The sequence below is a fragment of the Psammomys obesus genome, unplaced genomic scaffold, assembly GCF_907164565.1.
Source record: "Psammomys obesus unplaced genomic scaffold, mPsaObe1.curated_primary_1811, whole genome shotgun sequence".
NCBI classification, from domain to species: Eukaryota; Metazoa; Chordata; class Mammalia; order Rodentia; family Muridae; genus Psammomys; species Psammomys obesus.
In genome coordinates, this window is record NW_026596131.1 from 267,757 (window position 1) to 294,491 (window position 26,735).

The window sequence follows — 26,735 nt, forward strand, 5'->3', positions numbered from 1 at the left end:
CCTTTTAATCCCAGGAGACAGAGGCAAGCAGACCTCTAAGTTCAAGGTCAGCCTGGTATAGAGCAAGTTTCAGGTAAAGAATCTTAGACCCAGGTGAGGTGGTATACACCTTTAATCCAAAACAATGAAAGTAAAGTTAGTTTGTAGAAGGAAACACCCATGTTTGAAAGTGATGACTAATTGAGTGGCAGACAAAGTGACAAAATTACAAAGATTTGACAGAATAAGATACACCCAACTCTCAGGAGGAGGGGAAAGAGAAGCTATTTAAGGGAACATCACAGAGAATGAGCAAAGAGGAGGCAGTTTTATAGAGAGATGTTGAAGAGTGAACACTCCAGAGAATGAGGAGCCTGAAAATTAGAACATATTGCCAAAGTTGGTATGAGGCCAAGTTGAGATATTCAGTCAGAAGCTGAAAGAAGCCAGTTTGATCAGTCTAGAGAGCAGTTTGAGTCAGAACAGCTGAGTTAAACCAGCAAGCCAGAGCTCAGGGAGGGTAAGCTTATTTTCAGCAGTAAGTCTCAGAGGCTGAAAACATTCTAGATTGTAGGAAGGCTAGAAGCTTCCAGGACTAGGCTAGATTAGCAGATGCAGTAAGCCCCCAAATTGACAATTAGACAGCCAAATCAAAGATACTTTAATGCACACACACTCACAAAATCAAAGTCTTACTTCCCTTAGCTCTCCATTGATCTCTGAAATTCTCTTAATACATTTTTCTTTTACAGTGAGAAGACAGGTAAGAAAACCATTAAATGCTTTAAATGTACACTAAAATGGAAATGACTAACCTCACTTTCTGCATAGTGGAGGTCTTTTGTAGGAAGCCAGGAGATAGAGCTGAGGATAAGATCAGAAAGAAAATGTACCTGAAAGGTAGGGAAACGTTCTGGTTTGCTTTTCTGATGCTGTGATGAAACAATCTGACCAAAAGGACTCAGGAAGGAAAGGTTTAATTTGGCTTACAGCTCAAAGGGTGTCAATGCAGGAACTGAAGGCAGAAACCTGGAGGCAGAAACTGAAACAGAGATCTCAACAAAAGGCTGCCTACAGGCTTGCTCTCCTTGGTTTGCTAAGCTTGTTTTCTTATACAATCCAGGACCACCTGACTAGGGAATGGCACTTCCCAGAGTGGGCTAGACTCTGTCTCATTAATCATTAGTCAAGAAAAGGCTCCATAGACATGCCCACAAGGCTAACCTAATAGAGGCAATCCCTCAATGGACTCTTCAACAGTCTCTTCCCAAGGGACTCTAGTTTGTGTCAAGTTGATAAGAACTAACTAGCTCAGTAAAGAAGATTAATAACGAAAGACATAGAAACAGCAGAATCCAGAGTAAATGACAGTGAGACACAGTAGGGACACTCTTTGACCACAGTCGGTTCTTGCTGAAGATAGCTGTTTGTGACCCAGTGTGAGAGTTTGCTTTAAATGGTTAGGCCATGGTACCCAAATACTTGCTCAAACACTACTCTAGGTTTTCTATGAGAGTCCTTTGGGGATGAGATTTACATTTAAATTTGTGGCCTTTGAAGAAAAAGATTGCCCTTCATAGTGTCAGTGGGCCTTGTCCAATTGATTGATGGGCCTGGACAGAATAAAGGCCAATCCCAAAGGGATTGTTTGAGCACTAGCCTTAATTTAGCTATGCCATGATTTTATTTATAATAAAACAATCTAATTTTTAAAAAGACTTACCTCGGTAGGCATGGTGGCCCACATCTTTAATCCAGCACCTGGTAAGCAAACAGGCAAACAGATCTCTGTGAGTTCAAGGCCAGTCTGGTCTACATAGTGAGTACAATTCCACCTCTTCTAGACCAAGAGGTCGTTCAGATTACTGCTGGACTAGGTCTTCAACTTTGCCTGGGGTGTCCATCCTGCCAGCCTGTCCTGCCAGACTTGACTTTGGGCTTGCCAAGCCTCCTTAATTACACAAGCCAACCGTAACCTCTTCCTAGCTTTACACACATCCTTTTAGGCCTGTTTCTCTGAGGACCTCCCCTGAGTACAGTCAGTCTCCTGCCATCGAGAGGCACAGAAGTGATTCCAGAGATTACTCAGTGACATTGAGTATTTCCCCTTGCTTCTTGGCATGTCACCAATCTAATGACAACCATGACTCATGGGTAGAAGCTTATGTTCCAATTATGACCCCCCACATTGCCTAGTAAGCAGTTCAGTTAGGGTTGGGTAAGGTTTTAGTAACATAGATACTCTGATGGTCACAGTGGTGACTCCATTTCACAGGGGCAAAGAACTTCCTGCTATGTCTGGAGGAGGTCTGGTAATATTAACAACAGCACTTGAGCTGATTCACTAGGATACACTTGGCTTATCACTAGGATACACTTGGCTGCTGTCTGATACTTTCTACCCTAACAAAAAGGGGAAGTACTTTTGCTTTGTGGAAACTGTAGGGTTAGGAAAATGGCATTGGGGACAGAGATTAGGGTCATAGGAGGGTGTGGGTTTCAAAGGTTTTCCAGCTGGCTTGTATGCAGATGATTTGTGAGCCATTCTGTTCAGCAAATTTTCCACTGCATTTTAATTTTCAGTGGTGTCTGCAGTGGGTCCGAGAGCCCAGGCTCGGAGAACATCTCACTGAGGGCATTGTGCAGCAAAGGCAATTTTCAGAGTTCCCTTTACACCCTCCCCTTCGCACCTCCCATCCTTCCCAAGATTATTCCACATTAGTAACCTAATGTATTCATAGGTGCCATTTAAGAGTGTATCGCCGGGAAAGCAGTGGCTTAGCGGAAGAAGCAAAGCTGTAATAGCAAAATGGCAAAGACTGAGACACTGTGTAGGCAGACAGCCTTATGCTTGCCATTCCAGTCCTAACCCACTGGTCATCCTACCCCAGGAACAGCTTCACAGCCCCGTCACAGCCAAGCTTGGGATGATGCAGTTGCCATCTGTCTGTTTTCTGTCATTGAAAGCTACTTCCTGAAGGGATGCGCAGGGCTAGCGAAGGGAACAGCAGGGAGAGAGGCTGTAGGACTTTGTAAAGGAAGAACCACTGGTGCAATGCAGCATTCCAGCCGTGCAGGGATAGGCTGGGGGCAGGGAGAGCTGATTTCAAAGGAATTCCTATTTGCTCTTTGACAGATAAAGACAAACATCTATAGCCATAGAAATCAATTCATTCTGGAAAGTCTGAGTGGGCAGGGGACATGTTAGGATTTTCCGTGGAAGGGAAGTACTGTTGCTATGGAAACCAGATGATCCTTTTCAGGGATCGGAGCACCGGTGCACTTGCCTGGCTGCCTGACTCTGCACATCCATGTTGTGGGGCCAGAAAGCTGCCTGCGTTTCTGTCAAGGGAGTGTTCAGAAGGTGGCCTCCTTAGCCTTCCTGCATCTGGGTCAAAGTTCCTAGGGAGGGGCCAAGTCACTTACAACCTTACTGGTCCCACCACCTGCTGTTGATTATAGTAACATTACTGACTGTGATGGTTCTCAGTAAAACTCCTAGGGGCAGGTGGAGGTGTGCATTAAGGTTTTACCTAAGGGGTGCGTGTCCTTGAGAGCTGTTTCTAGAGCAAAGAAGGTGTAGAGAGGGGCTTCTCTAGAGCCAGGAGACAATCGTTAAGGAGGATAGTGCTTGGGGGAAAGGAGTGTGGATACATTGCCTGTTTTGCTGTTGTTTTGTTTTTGGTGCTGAAGAGCAAACCCAGGGCTTCATACAAGCTAGTGTAAGCACTCAACCGCTGGCTTACATTTCCGTCTCAGCCCTCAAACTCTCTAAGCTCTAATGTTGTATGTGAGAAGTAGAAAATTACCCAGAGACCCTTTGTGCCCAGTAGCTGATCCAGCAGACACACAGTTGAGCCAGCTGTCTATACTATGTCTGCAGTTATTATAACTAATATAATGTATTAATTATTTTTTCTCATTGCTGTGGTAAAATCCCCGACAAAAGCAAGCTAAGGAGGAAGTGTCTATTCTGGCTTGCAGTTTAAGGGATACAGTCCATCATGATGGGGTCTGTGCGGCAGGAGAGCAAGGCTGCTTGCTGCTCACATCGGAGCTGCAGTCAGAAAGCAGATTGATGAATGCTCATGCACAGATGTCTTCCTCCTTTTTTCTTTTCATTCACTGTCTCAGGGTGATTATTGCTCCAATGAAATACCATGACCAGAAGCAACTTGGGAAGGAGAGGGTTTATTTCACTCACAGTTCCATATGAAAGTTTGTCATCAAAAACAGTGGGGGCAGGAACTCAAACAAGGCAGGAACCTAGAGGTAGGAGTTTGTGCAGTAGCTGTGGAGGGATGCTGCTTACTGGCTTGCACCTCATGGAATGATTATCGTTCTATAAGAAAGTTCAGCTGGGCATGCTGATGCAGGCCTATAATCCCAGCACTCGGGGAGGTAGAGGCAGGCAGATCTCTGTGAGGCCAGCCTGGTCTACAAAGTAAGTCCAGGACAGCCAAGGCTACACAGAGAAACCCTGACTCAAAGAAGAAAGAAGGAAAGAAAGCAAGGAAGGAAGGAAGGAAGGAAGGAAGGAAGGAAGGAAGGAAGGAAGGAAAAGCAAGCAAACAAAAACACTCACTGTGCTTTCTTATAGAACCCAGGACCACCAGCCTGGGGGTGGCCCCACCCACAATGGGCTGGGACCTTCCCCATCAATCACTAATTAAGGAATTGCCCAATAGGCTTGCCTATATAGCTAGATCTTTTTTTAAAAAAAGATTTATTTATTTATTATGTATACAATGTTCTGTCTGCATGTACACCTACACACCAAAAGAGGATGCCAGATCTCATTGTAGATGGTTGTGAGCCACCATACGGTTGCTGGGACTTGAACTCAGGACGTCTTGAAGACTACCTCTGAGCCATCTCTCCAGCCCCTACAGCCAAGTCTTAAGGAGACATTTTCTCCATGGAGGCTCCCTGCTCTCTGATGACTCTAGCGTGTGCCAAGTTGACATAAAACTAGCCAGCACATTCACCATCCCAGGAGCCCAGGACATGGAGCAGTGCCGCCCACATTCAGGTTGCCCACTTCCTGTCTCAGGGAATCCTCTCTGAGGTAAGCCCAGAGCTGTGCTTCCTAGGGGACACCAAATCCAGTCAAGTTGACAATGAAGGTTTTTTTTTTTTTGATGTTGTTGTTGTTGTATGTTTGTTTCTTTTTTGGGTGCTGAGGATGCTACCCAGAGCCTTACATGTCTTGGCAAGGGCTCCGCCACAGAGCTACATGCTCCCTCAGCCCAGTCAGCAGAGTTTAAACTCTGAGCCAATAGCACATTTCCAGTGTGAAACTTTCTCCTTTTTTTCCCCAAGGGCACATTGTGTCCTTCACGCTTTGCAAGCATCTGATTGACAGAAAATGCTTTCTATTAGGGAAGATGCTTCTGCCATACATCAGTGTCACCACAAGCAATTCATGCTTGTTGTAACTTACCTTTCTCTCACTCTCTTCCTCTTTTCTGAGCTGTGGATGGAATGGACATGACAGAACTCCCTACCCCTGGATTGCATTCTTAGTCCTCTTCAAACTTGTTTCTAATAGGCCGAATTTCCTATTTATAAAATTAGTGCACAATTTCTCTCTCAGCTACTTTTTAAAAATATAACCTGTGTGTGTGTTTGGATGCGGTGCGTGCGTGCGTGTGTTTCCCAGCTATAATAAATAGGTTTCTTCCTCCGTGCCATCATGCCCCCCCTCCTTGATGCCATCACAGTCCAAAACTGTGAGGTTAACCAACCATGGACTGAAACGGAACCATGAGCCAAAATAAACCTTTTCTCTTTTTAAGTCAATTATATCAGATGCTGTTATAGTAATGGAAATCACACTAACACACATACACACACAAAGTATATATAAGTGTGGAGATGTAGCTCAGTGGTAGAGCACTTGTCTACCCTGAGCAAGGCTCTGGGTTTGATCCCTTGCCACCGTGAAAAAGAAAGGCTATATACCATATATAAAACACACGCTTTCATGATTCCAAGGAGTCATTCCAATGAATGTCAAATGGGCAGGGATGTTGTTTTAAATATTCTTATTTGTTTGTGTGTGGGCCACATATGTGTGGATGCCAGAGGAAGCCAGAAAAGGGCATCAGATCCCCTGGAGCTGGAGTTACAGGTGGTTGTTGAGACACCTAACAAATGTCCTAGGAACCTTGAGTCCTGTAAAAGAGCGGAAACTGCACTAAAACCCCATATCTCTGCCTAGTCCCCACCCCCCGCAGGGTTTCTCTGTGTCTGGTTGTCCTGGACTCGGTTTGTAGACCAGGCTGGTCTCGAACTCATTGCTCCATCTGCCTCTGCCTCCCTAGGGATGGGATTAAAGACATGAGCCACCACTCCTGTCTGCCCTCTTCTTAAATTTTTAAGGGTTATTTTTAGATTCCTTTTAGGTTCACAGTAAAACATTTCTAACATCCTCTCCAGATACCAACATCCCCCGTTAGAGGGAGGCACCTGTTCTTACTGATGATCTTACATTGACACAGCATAACCAAACAATGGGCAGTGCGTCTAGCTGTGTGCATTTCCTGGACGCGGACACCCATATAATGGTGTCATTATTACCACAGAGAATACTTTCGCTTTTCTAAAAGCGCACTAAGTTCCACCTTTGAAACCCTTGGTGTTTTTACTGCCAAGTATGTCGCCTTTTCTGATAGGCTTCTTTCACTTACTTAGTGATGTACAATTAAGGCCTCTTCATGGTTTAGATAGTTTGTTTCCTTTTAGCACTGAATAAAGCTGTTAACTTATAGAGTAGGTCATGTTTGCTATGTCCGGGACTGAAACCCAGGCCATCAGACATGCTTGTCTAGCAGTGCTCTACCACTGAGCTATACCCTTAACCCTGATTAAGGGTCCCAGGTTTCCGCTGGGACTCTGGGACACCAGGAAGGTACTGGTGACTGTATTTCTCCCTATTATTGAAAGTCTGTACTCAAGAACAGCCGCACTGTAGCGCCATACCAAATAGGAAATCTTCTTTATGTCTAATTTCGATGTTGGCATCTCGGTATTTCCAACCAGGAACTCTGCTCCGAACTAGTTTCTACTTTTAGCTCCACCACAGCAAATTTCCTTAAATAGCGCTGTGAACCTGGCCCCGCCCACAAACCAGCACTGGATTGGTCAGAATGCTCCCGGGGTTCGTTCAATCTTTGAGAATTCCCGGAATTGATTGGCAGCGCAAATCGGAACTCTTTTTGGTTTTCTGATTGGTTGCCTGTAGCCTCGGGGTGGGGCAAGTGGGCGCGTCTCGCCCGGATGCAGTGAGTTCCCATTGGAAGAGGAAGCCTGCATTTCCAGAGCTTGGTGCCGTCGCCTAGGTCGCGGGGGGCGGGCCTCCTCCCGCCCAGCCTTATCGTCATTCCCATTGGTTATGTTTCTTGTCACTCAGGAAACTTCGAGGGCATTGGTTCAAGGGTTCCCAGGAGCCAGCGGATGATTGGTTGGTTGCTGTTCCCGCCCCCAGCCCGTCGCCATTTTATTGAGAGCCGACTTCGCCTAGCTGTCCGCGGCGGAGCAGCGGGATCGGGACTGGCTTGGAGGAGGTGTTCCCTGCCGAGACAGGTGAGTCGCAGGCTGCGGGGAAAGGACGGCGGGGCCCGCGGCCCGGTTGGTTTCCTGTGTGTCAGCGGGCAGGACACCGGAGAGCCGTGGTGACGGCGGCCTGCAGAAAGGGGCTGGGTCCGCTGGTTCCCCGCCTCTGCGGGGCCGGGCGGCGCGGCGCCGGTTGACGCTCTGCTGGCTCTGCGGCTTCGCGGTCCGCTGTCCCGGGGGAGCGGCCTGGCCAGACAGACCCCCTCCCCGGACCCGGATTCTCGGCGCGCGTGCCCGGCCCTGCTCGCTCGTGCCCTTGAGGTCTCACTGTCATTGTCATTTATGTTTGGAAAAGGGCTCTAGGGCTGATGGCCTTTACTCCAGAGGGTCTCCCTGCTCACCGTGGGGCCTAGGGCCTCGGAGCGTGGAGGCGAACGGAGGGAAACGGGCGGGACAACCCCGTGAGTGCGCTGTCCGGTGACTCGGGGCATCTGGCATCCTGCCTCCGGGGGCCTGAAAGCTGGAGGTTCCTCCCTTTCCTTCCAATGAATGGTCCTTTGAGTTTGTTGGGCTATGACACTTCTTCCCCCCACCCCCCCCGGAAACATTACAGGAATCCAGGAATTTTGAATGCGTCAAGGTACTGGAGGGTTTTTAGACCACGGCAGTGCTATGAATGGGGAGAGCAGTCATTCTTTCTTCGATCTTTTTGGCTCTCATGTGTGTACAGGAGAAATGTCTCTCGTGGTAGAATGGAGTGGTGTGTACTTGGCCTTAGTCCGTGACACTAAACGGTTGTAGCAATTGTTGACTTTCCAAGGTAGATCTTCTGGAATCTGCGACCCTACCCTTTGAGTCATTAGAATCTGAATGAATTCAGTGTGTGAAGGCTGTCCTTCACACACACACTGTGTGTAAAAGTTTCCTTGGTGAACAACTTGAGAAGGAAAACCCTAATTTCTGAAACAAGGATATTGTGGGGTTTTGTTTGTTTGAAGTTTTTTTTGGGGTGGGGTGGGAGTGGGGTGGGGAGGGTGTGGACTTCAGTCCCAACCCTAGAATGTCTTTTTGAACAGTCATTGTTGAGCAAAGAGTGTGTGTAGCGGATGTGCAGCATAGTTCTGCTTTTACAAGTCTTTGAAATATTACACCATTCAAACAGGCTGATCTGTTAGAACATAGACGAATTTTCTGCAAAAACTCATCTGACTTCATTGCTTTGTCAGATAACCTTCCAGGTATTGTATTGAAAAATAAAACGCTAATGTTTAACCCGTTAGAGGTCAACAGAATAATTACCTTCTAGGGAGTAATGACTGGGAGGGGCCACAGGGAGGCTCTGGTGATTATCTTTTGCTTGATCTGGTAGTTGTCCTTGGTTCATGAGCATTCATGGCCCTCTGCAGTCAACCGTATTTGTATCAGAACATACATTTTAAGAAGATGGTCATTCCCATTGGATGCTGGATGCTTAAGTATTCCCTCAAGTCTGCCTGCTTGATATGTGTCGTGGTGAAATTCCCCAACACTTAATATTTCAACTCTGAAACTTCCTAATTCTTCTCTGGGTGTTGGTATCATCTGCCAGCCAAGGGCAACTAACTACAGTTTCCTAGGGATATTGATGTTTTACCCACCTTAAGGACTTTGCTTCATATTGTGGAAAACAGAATATCTGCTCTATAAATTATCAGTTGTGGCATTTCTTCCACAGTTAAGGTGACTAGAGTCTGCCACCAAAAAAATGGCCCTGAGGCTGTGCTTCCCACATCCCACTTGGATGCTGCAGTGAAAAATAGAGTTTTCTGGCAGAGCATCAGAGGATGGTTTAGTGGTGTCTCCTTTTACAAATGAGATACACTCTTCCTTATTGGCCAAGCTGTACTTAACCCTTACTAGAAACCACCACTAATTGTGCCATGTATTATATGTCTATTGCATACATATATATATATACATATATATTGCATACATATATATACATATATATATACATATATGTATGTGTATATATATATATATGTATATGTGTTTACATGCATACATATGCACCAATGAAGAATAATTGCTCCACTTGCTTTTCATTCAGGTTACAGAATTCAGCTACAATGGGGAATGTTTTTGAAAAGCTGTTTAAAAGTCTATTTGGGAAAAAGGAAATGCGGATTCTCATGGTGGGCTTGGATGCAGCTGGCAAAACCACCATCTTGTACAAATTGAAGCTGGGAGAGATTGTGACAACCATTCCTACCATAGGTATGTCCATGACTGTGGCCTTTCCAGTTCATAGTTTAGCATGTTTTACTTTGTTGTGTTACCTACTTAGAATTTTTGTTTGCATAGGTATGTGTCATAAGTATGTTTGCATGTCCACAAGTGTTTTCTCTATCACTCTCCACCTAATTTTTTTGACAGAGCCTCTTCACTGAACCCAGAGCCTGTCATTTTGACAAGGCTGACTGTCTATCAAGCTTGAGGATCTTCCTGTATCCACCTACCCACAGACATGTACCATCATGCTCATCTTTTACATGTGTGCTGGAGATCCAAACTCATGCTTGTTCAGCAAACTCTGAACCTTTCCTCCAGTACCTGACATGCATCTCATACTGAATATTTGTTTCTGTTTTTTTTTTTTTTGTTGTTGGTTTTTTTTGTTTGTTTGTTTTGTTTTGTTTGTTTTTTTTTTACTCTGAGTACTTCAGCCAGCTGGTGGTGCAGATCTTTAATCTCCGGGTAGGCAGAGGCCAGTGGATCTCTGTGAGTTTGAGGCAAGCCTGGTCTACAGAAGTGAGTTCCAGGACAGCCAGGGCTAAAACAGAAACCCTGTCTCAAAAAAACAAACATAACAAAAACCTTTGACTACTTCAAGAACATAAATTTTGTGATGCCCCAAATGAGGTTATGTTTGTTTGTTATGTTGTTTTGATTTTTGAGACAGTCTTATACTGAAGTCAGGCTGGCTTTGAACTTGTGACACTTCTGACTCATCTTCCTAAGGGTACCTCTGTGCCCAACCATAGTTATTTGTAAGTGTTTCTTAGCATCCCTAGCACATTCCTTGGCTTACAGGGGAGTTGTGAAGAAATTTAGGTTAAGCAAATGTAGCCATATTTGCTTGACAAAGAGGAAAAGATAGTAACCATAGCAATGGTAAGGAAGCTCTGTCCTCTACCCTTTCTGTTGGAGTGAGACCTGGTACAAGCCTCTGGTGGGAGCTGGTGCTGCCTTTTCTCCACCTGCATGCTGCCTGGCTTCCCCTGGGAGCATCTCTCTGAACTAGCTGAGCTCCTGGTATTTAAAGATAAACTATTTGTTCTTTTCACTCTGGCTCCAGACAAGTACTCGAGATGGGATCCACCTGAAGGACTTGAGCAATCTATCCTCACTGTGAACCCGTGCTGTTTTATGGGCTTTTAAAGAGATTGGCAAAAGCATTTTTGACAGAGCTTAATCTTTGCCTTGTGACCTGCCTGCAGAAACCAAATCCCCAGGCTCTTGTGTGCTTTGGACACTGTCTGAGTTCTGGCGTGGCTGACATGGGCAACCTTCGCCTTGGGCACTAGCTCCAGAGGTTGCAACGTTTGAAGAAAGTTGTAAACTGACAGCAATGTTCCCACACACAATTAGAAAATGTTTTAGTCCAAATTAAAAACAGCTTGCCCCATATATAAAAACAATGTCTAGTCTGGCAAACAGCCCAGCAGGTGAAGGCTCTTGAAGGCTGTCATACCTTCCAAATGAGTTTGATTCCTGGAATTCCACAAAGTTGCCCTCTGACCTCCATGTGCGAAACATGGCACATGCATGCCTATACATATTTACACACAAATGAAACAAAAATACATGCTTCTATAATTTTCATATGCAGAAATATACACATTTCAAATCTTCGTTTAGTATTCTGTTGAAAGATTTTGATGGTGTATTTGTCAAATACATGCTCTTTCCCAGTTTGCTAATGCAATAGTGTGTGTGCTCACTTTGTTGGTTTTTCTCTGGAATGCTTTCCTGCCTCTTCCTTTATTTAGTGAACGCTGCCAACCCATCTTTGGGTCTTAGTTTAAGCATTATTTCTTAGAGACTCCTTTCCTTGTTCCTTCTCCTAAGTTTCTATAGTAATTTGAAGTCCTTAATAACACTTAGACACATTTGTAGTTTATTGATTGTTCATTGTCTTCTTCCCAACAGAGTAAATCAGAAGGAAGCATGTCTGTCTTGCTCTCTGTTCCCAGCATCTGGTAAAATGCCTGGCCATGTTAGGTGTCTAATAAATCTTTGATGAATGAATTGCATACTTATGTGATAGTTTGTTGAACTAATGGCCTCTAAAGAATCTTGCTCTTCAACATTCTTGCCCTTGAGCCCCCTTCTTTCATGGTGCTGAACTTGGCCATGTGATTTGCTTTGGCTAGTGAAACATCATGGTAACTGAAAGCTGCCACCATTAGTTAAGGAAGCCAGTGTTTCGGGAGCATAAAAGACCACCGGGGAAGAGAGTGGTCTGACCTGCTGGCTCACAAGGTATACTAAAGAGGAGGCCAAAGCACCAACAGAGGAGGTGCTCTTGAGATTCACTTCTTAAGCTGAGACCAAAAGAATGAGCTGGCCTCCACTGATTAAAAGGGACGGCAACATTGGATTTTAATAACTGGTTTAGTGTTCCATTATAAAGCTGTATTTTAAAGTAATGTTCATTGATGGGTAGTTTATTTGTAGTTATTTATGTGTGTGTGCACATACATTCGAATATCAAGGCCTGAGTATAGCCTTGGGTATCATTCTTCAGTCACTACCAACCTTCTATCCCCGTTTTGAGACAGAATCTCTCACTGACATGGAACTCACCTGTCAGTCAGGCTGGCTGGCTAGCAAGCTTCAGGGTCCTCCTGTCTCCGCCTCTGCAGTTCTGAAAGTACAAATCCTCTATCGCCCCCACCCAGGTCCTATCTATTGACTTTATGCCTTCATGCTCACAAGACAAGCACTCTACTTTCTGAGCTATTTTCTCAGCCCTTAGTTTTGTTTCTTCGTTTCTTTGTTTTGTTTTTCCTTTTTAAGACACTGTCTTGCTCTGGAGTTCTTATTTAAGGTGACCTAAATAAGTGGCCTGGAATTGGCAGCAATCCTCCTGCTTTATCTTTTCAAGTGCTAAAATTTCAGGCCTATGCCAGCATGCCCAGGTTCACTATTTGTCCTTCATTTAAAAAAAAAAAAAAACATTTATTTTTATATTCTTTTTATGTATATGGATATTTGTATGTTTACACCAGTTGTGTACCTGGTGCTTTTGGAGGCCAGAATAGGGCATCAAATCCCCTGAAACTGGAGTTACAGACACCTTTGAGCTGCCATGTGGGTGTTAGGAACTAAACCCTGGAAAAGCTAAAACTAAACCCTCTGGAAAAGCAGTCATTGCTCTAACCACTGAGTATTTCTCCAGCCCTGTCTTATACTTTTGCAAACATGTACTTCATGTAATCTCTATAAGGTAATGTAATTTTGCAGTAATCTCTGGAGGAGGGCTTCTGATGAGAGCTGAGTATTTAAAGTGTATATACAGGTTGACAGACTATTCTTCCAAAAAGATTGTTCCACCAACAGTGAAAAGCATAAATCTGCCATCTGATAGGGAGAAAACACTGCCTTCTGTGTTTTCATTATAGGTGAATAAATTTAATTTTTCTTTGAGACAGGGTTTCTCTGTGTCTAGAGCCCTGGTTGTCCTGGAACTCTAGACCAAGCTGGCCTTGAACTCACAGAGATATATCTGCCTGCCTCTGCCTCCCAAGTGCTGCAATTAAAGGCGTGTGCCACCATTGCTCTGCTAAATGTCTTCTTTTGCTCTTCTCTGATTTGTTTTTTATTTTTAATGCTCAGTTGTTTTTTTGTTTGTTTGTTTTGATGTTTGTCTCTTACTAATTTAAAGAAGGGTAATTTAGATCATGAAGAACTCTTGTCAGATGCTTATTTTCTAGTTGATAAATGTAGTCTTTCAACCGTAGTTTTTGCTATGTTAACATAAGGGAATTTTAAATTATTAGAGAGCCAAATTTATATTTTTTTCCTTCTGAGTTTTATAGTATCTTTAGACAACTCTTTGTTTGTTTGTTTGTTTGTTTGTTTGTTTGTTTGTTTTCTGTTTATGGTTTTTGTTTTGTTTTTTGAGGCCGGGTTTCTCTGTGTAGGCTGGCCTGGCACTCGCTCTAATAGACTTGGCTGGTCTTGAACTCACAAAGACCTGAGTGCCTGTGTGCCTCCGAAGAGCTGGGATTAAAGGGATTCACCATCACTACCCAGCTTAAGCCATTCTTTTTGAGATCATAAAAATATTAGCTAGTATTTCCTCCTACTAACTTCATAAGGTTTACATTTTTTATTAAAAAAATTAAATAAGGACTGGAGATATGGCTCAGCATTTAAGTGCACTTGCTGGTATTACAAAAGATCCAGGTTTAAATTCCCAGCACACACATGAGGATTCATCATCATCTGTAATGGGATCCAGTACTCTCTTCTGCTCTCCTTGGGCACCAGATGTAAATGTATGTACATATATATACACAGGCAAAAAAGTAAGAATAACTCAAATTTTGAAGAATAGATACTTGACCATTGGTTGGGTATTGGACTTGCCCAACAACGTTTACTGAGTAACTTTTCCATGCTAATGTGGACTGCCTTGTTGTGTACTAAGTTGTCAATTAGAGGTATCTTCCTGCACTCCTCCTGATGTATTTATTTGAACCTTATTCAGGTATTATTAGAAAGAATTCATCACTCATCGGCCTTCCTCTGTCTGGATTGCTGGGATTACAGACATGTGCTACCACACCCAGTTTAGATTTGTTTTCTTTTTTAATTAATTAATTTCTGTATCTGAGTGCTCTATCTGCATGTACACCTGTATGCCAGAAGAGGGCACCAGATCTCAATAAAGATGGGTGTGGTTACTGGAAATTGAACTCAGGACCCCTGGAAGAGCAACCAAGTGCTCTTTACCTCTGAGCCATCTCTCCAGCCCCTTAGATTTGTTTTTTAAGATGTAAAATATGAAGTATACAGGCATGCTGAGGACAGGTTGGAGATGACTCAAATAGAGGTGATATTAGTGATAATGTACAAGTCTTCAGATTGTCTGCGTGGTTTGAATCCAACACACAAGAAGAGGGAATTGTTATTACATACTTTTCAGACATTTTCCAGTGTTCTAAGATGGAGGGCAAATATGGTGGAGAAGAAGTGAGTAGATTCTTACACTGTGTAACGGGAAATGGATACCACTTCCGTGGATGGCTTCTTTGTCCAGAAGCATCCTGGAAGGCCTTCTGTTAGGGAAGCAGAGCTGGGAGTTGATGATTACATGAGTGTTGGGGTGGGTGATCAAAGCTCATAGAATTGCAGACTGAGAACTTTCTCTCTGAGATCTATAACTTTTTGGTTTACAAACTGCTTATAAATTAAAAGTCCTATTCAAATGTTAATGGAAGTTACTTTGAATTGTTGAACTAGTGAAAATCCTAATGAAAAGTATTTCTATCTTTCCTACTTATAGGTTTCAATGTGGAGACAGTAGAATATAAAAATATCAGCTTCACAGTCTGGGATGTTGGTGGCCAGGACAAAATCAGACCTTTGTGGCGACATTATTTCCAGAACACTCAAGGTAAAGATTGGAGGTGTGAGCACTGAAAGTGTCTGAAGACAGGGATACCTGCTGGCGCTCTGCTTTATTAGTGGCCAGCTGTGTCTGCACTTCCTGGGGAGGTGTCTTTGTGACACGGCTCCCAGGCATGTCCTAGAAAAAGGACTTGGCTTTTAACTCCGTTTAATGCAGAAAGGTTAGAAAATGGTTAGCCAAATGGATTTTATCTTTCTGTTAATGGAGGGATTTTTGCTCTTAGATGTAGTGCCAGTTTTTGAAGAATTTGAATTCAGTCAACTCCTTTCAATCTGCTGAGAATATCTGAAAATCACATCCAGAGGGAAAGGGGTGAATGGGGGGGGGCTGGAACCCCAAATCCTGTCATCTTGGCCATAATGCTTTCCTGATGTAGTCCCTCTTGTTCATGAGCAGGCATGGAAGCCCACTGGGATCGGTTCCTTGTTTCCCTATCAGTGAGTTCTGGGAAGGAGTTCTAATCCATTTGTGTTTCCCATGGCTGTATTTCCAGTAAATGCTCCCTTCCTGGGCCTTGCCAGTTTAAACAGACTGTTCACATGGTTTTCACACCCTGGTTCCCATGTAGAATCTTTACCTTATGGCATCTACAAATTACTTACTCATTTTGGAGTTGCTTAGGATATATTCAAAGCTGATGGAGTTTTTGTTACATGTATTTAAAGAGCCTTTAGGACCAAACCCCAAGGTTTATTGTTCCTTTATATCTCAACAGTGTTCTTTTCGCTGTTACACTTGACATGTAACCCTATTTGTAGTTATTTTCTCAGCTTGTAGATTTTAGAATATCTTTCCTCAAAATAGGGCGGGGTTTTTGGTTTTGGTTTTTGTTTTGTTTTTTAAGTTTTTCTTCTTTTGAGAAAAGATCTCATCTGTAACCTAGGGTGACCCAAAACTTGGAATGTAGTTAGCCTTTACTTTCTGACCCTCCTGCCTTCAGTTCCTGGCATCTGCATTACAGATGTGTGATATCACACCCAGCTTTATTGGTGCTATAGATTGAACCTAGTTCTCGCTGGGCAAGCATTCTGTCAGCTGAGCTGGTACATACCAAGTCCTAATGCTTTCTTTAGTGGAAAATTAAAAGTACACAAAGGGAGAGGTAATTCTGTGATGAACCCTTGCGCTCATCACTCAGTCTCTCTAGTTAACACTTGGCCATCCCAGTTGTGATGCCTTTGACTCACACATTCTTTCAGTGCTCATTTCCAACTGATGAGGTCTTTTACGGTTTTTAAAAAACACACTCTTCATAGACTTATATCACTTCCAAGCTGTCCTGGATCTCACAGAGATCCTCCTGTCTTGGAGCTCACAGAGAACCTCCTGCATCTGCCTCTCAAGTGCTGTGAGTGCCACACACCTGGCTTCATTCTTGTTGAATAATACTGTCATTTGGAACTATCACAGTCAGGGTCTCGTGTAGCCCAAGCTGCTCTCAAACTCATGTGGCCAAGGCTGGCCTTGAACTTCCGATCTTCTTGCCTGTCTGCTCGGATTACAGCTGTGCACCACCATGCATGCCCCCTCTTGAGTTGGAGCCTGACTGTGTTGCCGGTACTGTTCTGTTTTCAACTCCTAAACTCAGATGGTCTTCCTCAGTGTTGGGATTCCAGGTGAACTGCACAAGATCTGGCTTGTTCATTTACTGATGGACATTTGGGTTGCTTCCGAGGATGCTATCGTGAACATGTGTCTGTGGATATTGGAGGTCTTCCTGCCTCTGCCTCTTGAGTGCTAGAGTTATAGTGTGTGCCACTGGTTCAGCAGAGTTCTTCCTTCAGTTATTTTGATTTGCCTAGGAGCAGAATGACTGGGTGAAAGGTTTTTCTATTGTTTTGCACTTGTATTCTACTGTCATATTGTATGTGTGTGTGTGTATATGAGTGTGCATGTATATATATATACACACTTGTTATATGTAGTCCAGGCTTGCTTGAAACTCAGGATGTTTCCTGAGCCACTGCAGCCACCCCAGCTGAATTAGCCAGTTTTGTTCTGTTTTGTTATTGCTAGAGGATTAAACCCAGGGCCTCAAGCATGATGGGTAAGCACTCTGCCACTGAGCCCCTAGACTCATCTACTAGACATATAATCTACTTTGAAGCATACAGGCCATTGGTATTAAATTACAATGCTGTGCAATCATGACCATTGCCCGTCTTCAAAAGCCGCCTCACCTTATAAACTGAGATCCAGCACCCAGCTCTCTCCCACCTTGAGCCCCAGGCAGCCACTGTGCTCAGGTGCTGTCAGCCTGATTTCCCGGATGAAGCTCCCTATTCGCCTTTTACCACGTGAGCCTACTGCTCATTGAAGGATGCTGAGAACTCTCTTGTTTTGTTAGCAGTCACAAAATGGTGGTTTCTTTAAATTGTATTAACTGTGAGAGGAGGCCCTGCCTAATCCAAGCTGGCCTGGAACTTTTTATTGTTTTTCTTCGTGGTGTTGGGAGTTGAACCCAGGGCCTTATACTTGCTAAGCAAGCACATCCAGCCACTCCCCCAACCCCTTGTTCCTCTATCTCTATTTGACTGCTGAAATCCTTTTAAATAAGGAATTTCCTGAATACATTCTAGTTAAGGAAATCAGGAAAACTATTTCAGTCTTTATTTTCAGAGAAGCCACATCACTTCCTTGGTGATGTGTAGATTTTTACATTGTGATTTAATGTGTTGCAAATAGGATACTTTTTTTTTAAACATGGAGCTTGGAACTCACGGTAATCGGCCTGTCTCTGCCTCTCAAAGTGCTGAGATTACAGGTATGTGCCACCATGCCCAGCTGTGGGATACATATTTTGATGCTTCCTAGAGTGTATATTTTTCTTGGACTGGTGCTTGGCAACTTGGCCACCTTGTACCTTTTCATCAGTAATAAACTAGAACAGCTGGGTTGACCTTGGGAAAGGTCATTTTTTTTCTGCCTCTATTCCCTCATCTTAAAAAGAGGATAAAGCCTGCTGCCCAAATCCCTGGGCTGAAAAATGAGGTTAATTTTGTAAAGTGCTCACTTGTGTGGCTAAGAGGCAGAAACACTCAAAATCCCAGACGAACAGTATTTTCTGCCCACATTTCTTTTTCACCTTATTTAGTTTTCACATTTAAGTATCAAGCTGAGGTACATTTTGTCTTCAGTCTTCTATTTATAACAAACATAATTTTATAGATTTGCAATAACCGTTGCTTTGATGGAGGGAAGTAGCTATGTTCTGGGAGTGAGGGGTGGTCCTCATGAAATAGCAAGTGGGAGCTGTGTGAATAGACTTGCCATCTCTGGCCGCATGTCTCATCGGTGAGTAGTCTTGGATGCTGCCCCTGCTCTGTCTGCGAACCTCCCAAAGGTCAGGATGTTTTTTAATTTAATTTTTTTATCAGTCTATTGAGTATGACAGAACTTAATGAATGCCTGTAATTCTCTTTTAAGACATCAAAAGCTGGAGGCCTGGTGGTATAGGCCTGAAATACACAGAATGCCCAGGGAGAATCACAAGTTCAAGGTCTGCCTGGGCTGCTGAATAAGTTCAAGACCAGCCTTGTCAACTTTGTGAGATGTTTCAAAATAAAAACGCCAGAGGCTGGAGCTCAGAGCTCAGGGCTAGAATGCTTTTCTGGTATGCAGGAGGTCCTAGTCACTCCCAGCCCCATATTGGTTTACCTGTGTAGACTAGAATGTAAACCATCTGATTTCCTAACTGATTACTGTAAAGTGCAGAAAATGACTCTTTAGTTTTGATGTCATTTTTCTCTTTGATTTTTGGGTTCATTTTTTGGTGGGGAGGATGGCAGTTTGAGGCAGGGTTTCTCTCTGTAGCCCTTGCTGTTTTAGAATTCGCTCTGTAGACCAGGCTGGCCTTAAACTTAGAGATCCTCCTGCCTCTGCCTCCCAAGTGCTGGGACTGATGGCATGTGCCACCACCATTTACTTAATTATTGAATGGCAATCTATCTGAATCAAAAAAAGAAAAGAGAAAGGGATACAAAAAAGAAGTTTTGTTTCTCAGATTACCTCCCCTGTACAACCACCTTTATTTCTTGTATCTACACGTACTTATTTCTACAAGTGTAGATAATATAATAAATGTAATACATGTAGTCTCCCTACCTTCCTCATTTTTTTTCAAGGTGAGGGGCAAGGCTGAGGTCAAACCTAGAACCCTGCATATGCTAGACAGTCATCCTTTGATGGGGTCTTGTTATATAGGTCAGGCTTGCCTGAAACTCATGGTCCTCCATAAGTATATGGTAAAGGACATAAAGTTTTACTTGCATTAGGAATAGCAAAGCGAGAACAGTCATTTCTACTCTGTGGGTTTTGCATTGGCAGCTAAGGCTGTGCTTGAATTTCCACATCAGCTGCTGTACTTAGAACTGGAGTCTGGAACTTCGGGTCATATACCAAACCTGTGTGGATGGGGCTTGCGTGCTCCCTTTTTAATCTGATATGATATATCAGACACAGCTTTGACTCAACATGAAAACTCTTAAGCCTTGAGAGTGCTGTTCTGCTGGGTAGGCTGGCTGGAAGGCCTGGGACACACTGAGGCTAGGGCAGAGGGCCAGGCGTGGTTTTTCTCTCTTGGACAGTCATGAAATTTCTGTCATCTGACCAGAGTCTCTCCTCCTGCAGTGTCCCCATGAAATGTGCCCTCGGCTGGCACAGACACCTCTACCAGGGTCCTCTTAGTATCTCATCTTCAGTCCTTCTGCTCTGCCCTGTGGACTTCCTGTGGCTTTTTGGTGCTCATCTTCTGTCTCCTCCCTGAGCCCTACAAGGCACCTGGCTTGACTCGGTTGGTGGCCTTTCTGATATCTGCAGATAGCTATCAGTCTCTTACCAAGTGTTCTCTTCCAGGTGGTTTTCCTGGTTGTATCACTTGACCTGGCGCCTGATACCTTGCTGTCCTGCTAGCTCTTTGAGACCTCCCATGTACCTGTGATTTAAGAGTGTTTGGTTTCAACACTGGCAGTGTAATATTCCCTGGGATGATCGGATTGATGTCCAGAAGAATCTGCTTGTTTTCACCTATGTCCCAGAAATGGAATAGCCGTCATTGTTGGCAGCTGAGTCTAGTATCTAGTGAGTTCTTTAGACAGCTGCGTCACATTTTTGTCTCAAAGGTCTTCCTTTCAGCCACATACCGACTTGTTACTGTTACTGTCACGTGGAATGCTGACTGCGGAGCTCTTCCCTAGTCTGTGCTCACCCTGCAGATTCTTCCTGCCTTGCTGCTTCCGCCAGCAGTGTGGCAAGTCTCTACAGGTTTTCCCTTAGGTGTGACGTGGTGCTCACGGTGGTGCCTCCTTCAGCCTGCGTTGGGTTTCTCACCTCCTGGAATTTCTCTGCTGATCAAGTAGGAACTACAAGGCTCTGACATCCACCGCCCAGAGCTAGGCTGCTTTTCACAGTTTAGGGACACAATCTTATTTTGATTGTTAAGGACACACTCTTATGATGATGTCTGTTCTCAGCTATGGCAGGATTGGGGTACACCAGCCACTCTTACTTCCTGCTGAATGGTTATAATTTGGCAGTTTTCACTGTACTAGTAGGTTTAATAGCTTGTGAGGATGACTCACAGGACTCAGGGCAGAGCTATACTTGAAATTACAGTTTTATTACATCAAAAGGACATAAATGCAGCAGTCAACAGGAAGGACCTGAGAGGGTACCTGTCACCCACAGCTTCTGTTGTCCACTGCCCAAAATTCAGGGAGCAGCACCTGTTCTGTGGGCACATGGATGTGAGACAGTAAAGTGCTGGCACCAGGGAAGTTTATGTGAGCTCCTGTGAACATGTGAACCTTGTTTTATTGGGACTTCGTTACCGAGGCACATGGAGTGAATCACTGGGCCATGTGTGTCAGACCCCACCCTCCCTCCCTTCCCCAGAGGCAGTCTTATAAACTAGTATAAACTAGCAGGGGCGGGCCCCCACCATCAAAGACTCCTCTCCCAATAGAAGTTCTGGTGGCAAAAGCGCCATCAAATTCTTTACTACAGGAGCCCACAGACTCTCGTGACATTCTCACAACTTATGACCTACAGATGCTGAGGGTTGTGTAGCTTTCAGGTGCCTCTTGGGTATATGTGAAAGGACAGTTTCCCCTTTTGTCTCATATGGCTTGGAATGTCCAATAGCATCCAACATTGTGTACCTGGGAGTTGCCAACCTGAGTCCTCATTTTTACCTTGACTGTCCTCCCTTCAGTCCTTTCCTCCCGCAAATCCTCACACCTGCTGTCCTGGGACCACTTCCAGGACAACATACCTACTCCTAGGCCTTCAGTTCAGTCTCAGACACTGTTTGTTGTCTAAACCATGTTCTTCTTAAATCCTTTTCCCCTCTGAGGTGGAACTGCACTGACTAATAACTAGGCCTAACGTTTCTCTGTTCCTTCTGGTTAACCTGTTGGAGGGCTGTGATCCTTCTGAACAAGATAGGTGAGATGAATGAACAATGAGCTTCCTGACTTTGGAGATTGTATAGACTTTCCAAAAAGAATAATGAAGAAAAAGAAAAGACAAGGAGACAGAGTCTCATTATACATTAACAGCTCAGCCTGACCTGAAACTCATGGGTGATACTTCTGCCCCAGCCTCCAGACTGCTGGGATCACAATCCTGCACCATATTCTTGTTGTCTACCTTCAGTAGAGCCTCACTGTGAGCAGGGAGCAGCTGTGTGGACATGTGAACGGCTGCTCTCTCTAGGCTCATGTTACTAATATGCTTGGGAATTCTTTTCAGGTCTGATTTTCGTGGTTGACAGTAATGACAGAGAGCGGGTCAATGAGGCCCGGGAAGAACTAACCAGAATGTTAGCAGAAGACGAACTCAGAGATGCAGTTTTATTGGTGTTTGTAAACAAACAGGTATGTGGTTGTTAGCTTTTTGAACACTGAGACTGAAATTTACTGCCAGATGGCTCATTTGAATGTGTAGATACTTAAATTAGATGCCCGCCTCCTCCTTACCAGTCCTAACCATAGCTCTCCTCCATCTCCTTTTTAGAATGTCTTATAGTCACTCCGTAAATACTAATGGCACATCTGCTAAGTTCCAGGCTTTGCTGCAGGTATTGGGTACTTAGCAGGGAACAAGACACAGAAGCTCCTGCATTTGTGTTTACTCTGTACTGGGAGGAGGCAGGGGATACAGATTATTTAATATGTCTGTTGTGGCTGTGGGAAGTGCTGGGCACACCTTTTACATCTCAGCCAGGAGGCAAGGGAGCCACAGCTTCCAGAAGCAGAATGAGGGGGTGGACACAGGGAAGATTGGATCCTCTGGGGCCTATTGTTGGGAAGGAAGAGGCTCATCTAGAAAGGAAAAGCCATGAAATGTGGGGAACAGCTGGTGCAGAACTGCCCAGCCTCTGGATCTGAGCTGATCCAACTCCAAAGAGAAAGCGGAGTGGGGACTCTGGGAGGCGACCTCTGTTCACAGAGCTGTGCATCCTCTTTCTCTAGTCCTTATGCTGCTGATATTACACTGTAATGGCAGTGCCGCAGCCAGTTTTGTCACTTCAGACTGATCAGTTGCGGTTCTTGTCACCTCCACTCTGTAAACATGGCTTCCTGTGGTGGATGATCATGATTCACTCACCTGGTCCCCCGCTGTGCTGGTAGGATGCCAGGCAGTTTCACTAGTGGACACTACAGGCTTTAAGCAAGAACACAATAGCTTTGTTTTTAATGATAAAAACAGAATAAGTCCAGGGTGAAAATTTGAAAAGTTTAGAATGTCAAGTGAAAGATTTTTTTGTGTGTGAGCATGTGGACAGCCCTCGGGACTGTGTGGCTGGGAGTAGGGGCAGCTTTCTCACACTGTGACTTAGACAGGCTGCTCAAAAAATAGTACTCCATTTAAAGAAAGCCAGTTTTACATTCTGAATGGTACCTTCCATTCCTCTAGCTTTATTGTCAGATTAAAAAAAGGTCAGATTTCTTATCTCTCTTTTCAGAGATAAGACTGTCTGCCTATGTAAGCATTTATGTGTGATTACATACCTAATTATTATTATTATTATTATTATTTAATTGTTATTTTTGAGACAGAGTTTCTCTGTGTAGCCTTGGCTGTCCTGGACTCACTTTGTCAACCAGGCTGGCCTGGAACTCACAGAGCTCCAGTTGCCTCTGCCTCCCGAGTGCTGGGATTGCCTTGCACACCTATTGAGATTCCAGAGATTATGATATGCATTGTTCTGCAGCCCGTATTTTCACTTAGCATATATTTGACATTCTTCCATACCAGTACACCTAGATCTTCCTTCAATGCTAGTATATACTAGTTTAGTTTCAGCTCACTGTGTCTCCTGGTATGGGTCAAAGCAAAGAGAAAGATTCCTGCTTTACATTCTAGGTAAAGGAGATGTAGTGTAGAGTCAATACACAGAGTAAATAACGTCTATCATGTGGTTACACGTCTGGATGCTGTGATGAAAGAGACAAAATGGGTCAGTAAGGAGAGGCCCCAAAGACTGGCAGGCAATGGTGGTGGCTTTGGCTCTTCTCTGGGAAAGGGGGCACTTTGGTATGCTTCTGGTTAGGAGGATGTGATCTGAGAATAGGAGGTAGGGGCAAGCACAGAAGCAGGCTGACCAGTGAGGAAGTCATTTCCGTTATCCAGGTGAGAAACCGTGGTGGGATCAGATCGGGAGGTGGCAGAGAAGATGGTGAGAGGTGGTCAGATTCAGAAATACCATAAATTCTGATGGTAGGACTGTTGGGATTTCCTGTTGTGTGGAAGCTTTGGAGCCTGACCAACTTGGTTAGGGCCTGTGGCTCAGGGTATGTTTTAGAGGAAGATCCTGGTGTATTGCATGAGTATAGGTTGGTAATCTGTTTGCTTGTTTTCTTTAAGGATCTTCCTAATGCTATGAACGCAGCAGAGATCACAGACAAGCTTGGCTTACATTCCCTTCGCCAGAGAAACTGGTACATTCAAGCTACCTGTGCCACCAGTGGAGATGGGCTTTATGAAGGCCTGGACTGGCTCTCCAACCAGCTCAAAAACCAGAAGTGATCAGAAGCAACCCCTTCCCCATGCATTGTGGCAAAGCCAGCTGGCCTTTCCTGTGTGCATGTGAGCGTGTGAAGAGCCCTTGGGGCTGTGCGGCTGGGAGTGGGGGCAGCTTTCTCACACCGTGCCTTAAACACGCTGTACAAAAACCAGGACTCCATTTTAAGAAAACCAGTGTTACATTTGAATGCTACCTTCCATTTCACTAGCTTTGATGGTCATTTTTGCTGAGGCCCCCCCTGGATGTGATAGTCAGAGTGTCTCTAGGCTGGAAAAGAAGAGAGCTGGAGCAGGACATGGTCCCATTCTTGCGATCCTGGGTCTGGCATCCTCCACGCACCTGGAATTCCGTTGGACTTCAGTGTCCTTCTGTAAAAAGAAAGGAAGGACCTGTCATTCTTGCCCTTCATGCCAAAGCTATCAGCTTACTTGTAGTGCTTTAAAGCAACAAGAAGAAACATTTTGACCGAAGGCGTGAAGAGGTTCAGAGGGGAACTCTTCCGCAAAGCTGTTAGTTCAGAAATGACTCATTTAGCTTGTTTTAGTCCAAGGAATCAGTGACCTTTTCCACTAGAGTATCAAGACTGTAACACTAGAGAAGTTTCCAGCCTGCCCTTTACTTGCCAAATGGAAACCCTGTGGGCTGCTGGCCCAACAGGAGGCCAGGACTCTTCCCCAGCCACATGGTCCGCAGTGGAGTGAAGGTCTGCTGGAGGAAGTGAAGTGAGGTGCCTCTTGTGCTCTGGCATCACTGTCGCACGCCCTCGAGGCTGCTGCTCCCACTTTCCTGCTCTGCGCTGAGTGTTCTTCACAGGAAGCAGACAGTTGCTCCTGGGTGGAGCTGCCACTGTGTCCAGTTGTCCTAGTCTGTTGTAGGCTTTTAGCTAGAATCTTTCTAGAACTGTACATCCATGAGTTCTGAGAGTCTGAGAAAAGCAGGAGGTTATAACATAGGAGGTGAAGTTCCCGGTGACCCCTGGCCCTCCCTGGCTTGGTGCTAAACTTTACTTGGAGAAGTATCTTTTATATACATCGTTCTTTCGGCATGGACTCCCTCCTCAACAGCAGTGGCGCCTGAAGAGCTGCTCGGAAATTTGTGCTGTGTTGTCCTGCAGATAGTGAGTGAGACATAGGAAGGCCCTGAGAGGAGCTGGATTCAGCGCTAAGCCCTTCTGGCCACACAGCTCTTGGCCACATTTGTACCTAAGCTCTTCTACCACCTAACCTTTTAAAACTCCTTTCAGAAAATTTTGATTCCTCTTACAGGAAGGGGAATGCAAGCCGAACTTTAAATAAATCTTGTTCATTAGTAACAAAGTTATACTAGGGGAAAAAAAAAAAAAAACAAAAAACTCCATGTATTGTAAATGTGGACTGTGTTGTTTTCTTTAAAAATTATCTTAAGGAATGTTCATTGCAATACTGGCGACCAAGTCCAGATGTGATTTTTAACCACAGATGAATTCCTGAGAAATGTTGAAATTGTACGCCTCCCATTGGCTGGGAGTCTCTTACCCTTTGTAACTATGCTTAGTGTGCCTGGCCTGGTGCTAGGCCGCAGTAAACACGCCGTGATTGGTTAGACAATAAAGAACTTATTTGGGAAGTAGGAGACCATGTCCTTCTAGATGTCTGAACTGGGTCAAGTCCGCTTATTTCTGACTTTCTCTTAAAACCTCAGGACACACAGGACACACCAGGAGGTGCTGCCCACCCTCAGATCCCTGCCTACCTCCTTCCTGGCACTTCCACCTCATGACTCTCACGTGGCTTTAGAACTGAGGCACCAGTAAAGCGTCAGTCAGGTTATTTCACTATGGTGGTTCTCAACAGAGACCAGGTCTTTGAGAGCCACACTCGAGTCTAGCTTGCCTTGCTCTGCAGCCACTCCCTGTTAGCACTGGTGTGTGTGAACCTGTCAACTTGAGACACCAGTACTGATCCCAGACAGGTGAGGATTTCTTACGTGCCTTTGAATGTCCTGCTCTGCTCTTTCTGCAGATATCCAACCAAGGACAGACAGCAGCACTGATGGTGTCCCCCACAGGCCAGCATCACTAATAATAGCATGGGAGAGTTGCCATAGCTGCTGAACTTTATATAAATCTCATTCATTGGTAACAAAGTTATACTAAGGAAAAAAAAGTTCCATGCCATTGTAAATGTGGGCTGTGAGGTTTTTCTTTCTTTAAAAATTATCTTATAGAGCCGGGCGTGGTAGGACATGCCTGTAATCTCAGCAGAGGGAGGCAGAGGCAGGTGGATCTCTGTGAGTTCAAGGCCAGCCAAGGCTACACACACAAAAAAAATTATCTTGCAGAATGTTCATTGCACTACTGGCGATGTATACAGTTTAGCTGCTGAGAGCTTTGTCCTTTCTAAGCATGCTCAGTGCAACAAGACCGGCCCAAATGCTCCTATGAAAAGCAGACGGTGGGGGCCCAACCTACCTCCTTCAGTTTTTTATTTTTATTTTTATTGTACAGTTCAG

General features: G+C 44.5%; 1 protein-coding gene across 2 annotated transcripts; it reads left to right on the forward strand.

The window, feature by feature from the left end:
* Window positions 1–7,489: 7,489 nt before the first annotated feature.
* Window positions 7,490–25,856, forward strand: LOC129665701 (ADP-ribosylation factor 2). Of its 2 annotated transcripts, none has more exons than XM_055592514.1 (5): window positions 7,490–7,566; window positions 9,626–9,792; window positions 15,092–15,202; window positions 21,968–22,092; window positions 24,086–25,856. In XM_055592514.1, the coding sequence occupies exons 2-5, from the start codon at window positions 9,645–9,647 to the stop codon at window positions 24,245–24,247; spliced, it is 546 nt and encodes a 181-aa protein (XP_055448489.1). In that variant the 5' UTR covers window positions 7,490–7,566; window positions 9,626–9,644; the 3' UTR covers window positions 24,248–25,856. The 2 variants fall into 2 exon arrangements, with proteins under 2 accessions (XP_055448489.1, XP_055448488.1); XM_055592513.1 differs by lacking the exon at window positions 7,490–7,566 and adding an exon at window positions 7,789–7,857.
* Window positions 25,857–26,735: the final 879 nt, after the last annotated feature.

Bases quoted from the DNA above. Each gene is read 5' to 3' on its own strand.
- LOC129665701 (XM_055592514.1), top strand. From the start codon at position 9,645: ATGGGGAATGTTTTTGAAAAGCTGTTTAAAAGTCTATTTGGGAAAAAG. The intron at 15,203-21,967 runs GTAAAGATTGGA...AATTCTTTTCAG, and splicing joins TTATTTCCAGAACACTCAAG to GTCTGATTTTCGTGGTTGAC. The intron at 22,093-24,085 runs GTATGTGGTTGT...GTTTTCTTTAAG, and splicing joins TGGTGTTTGTAAACAAACAG to GATCTTCCTAATGCTATGAA.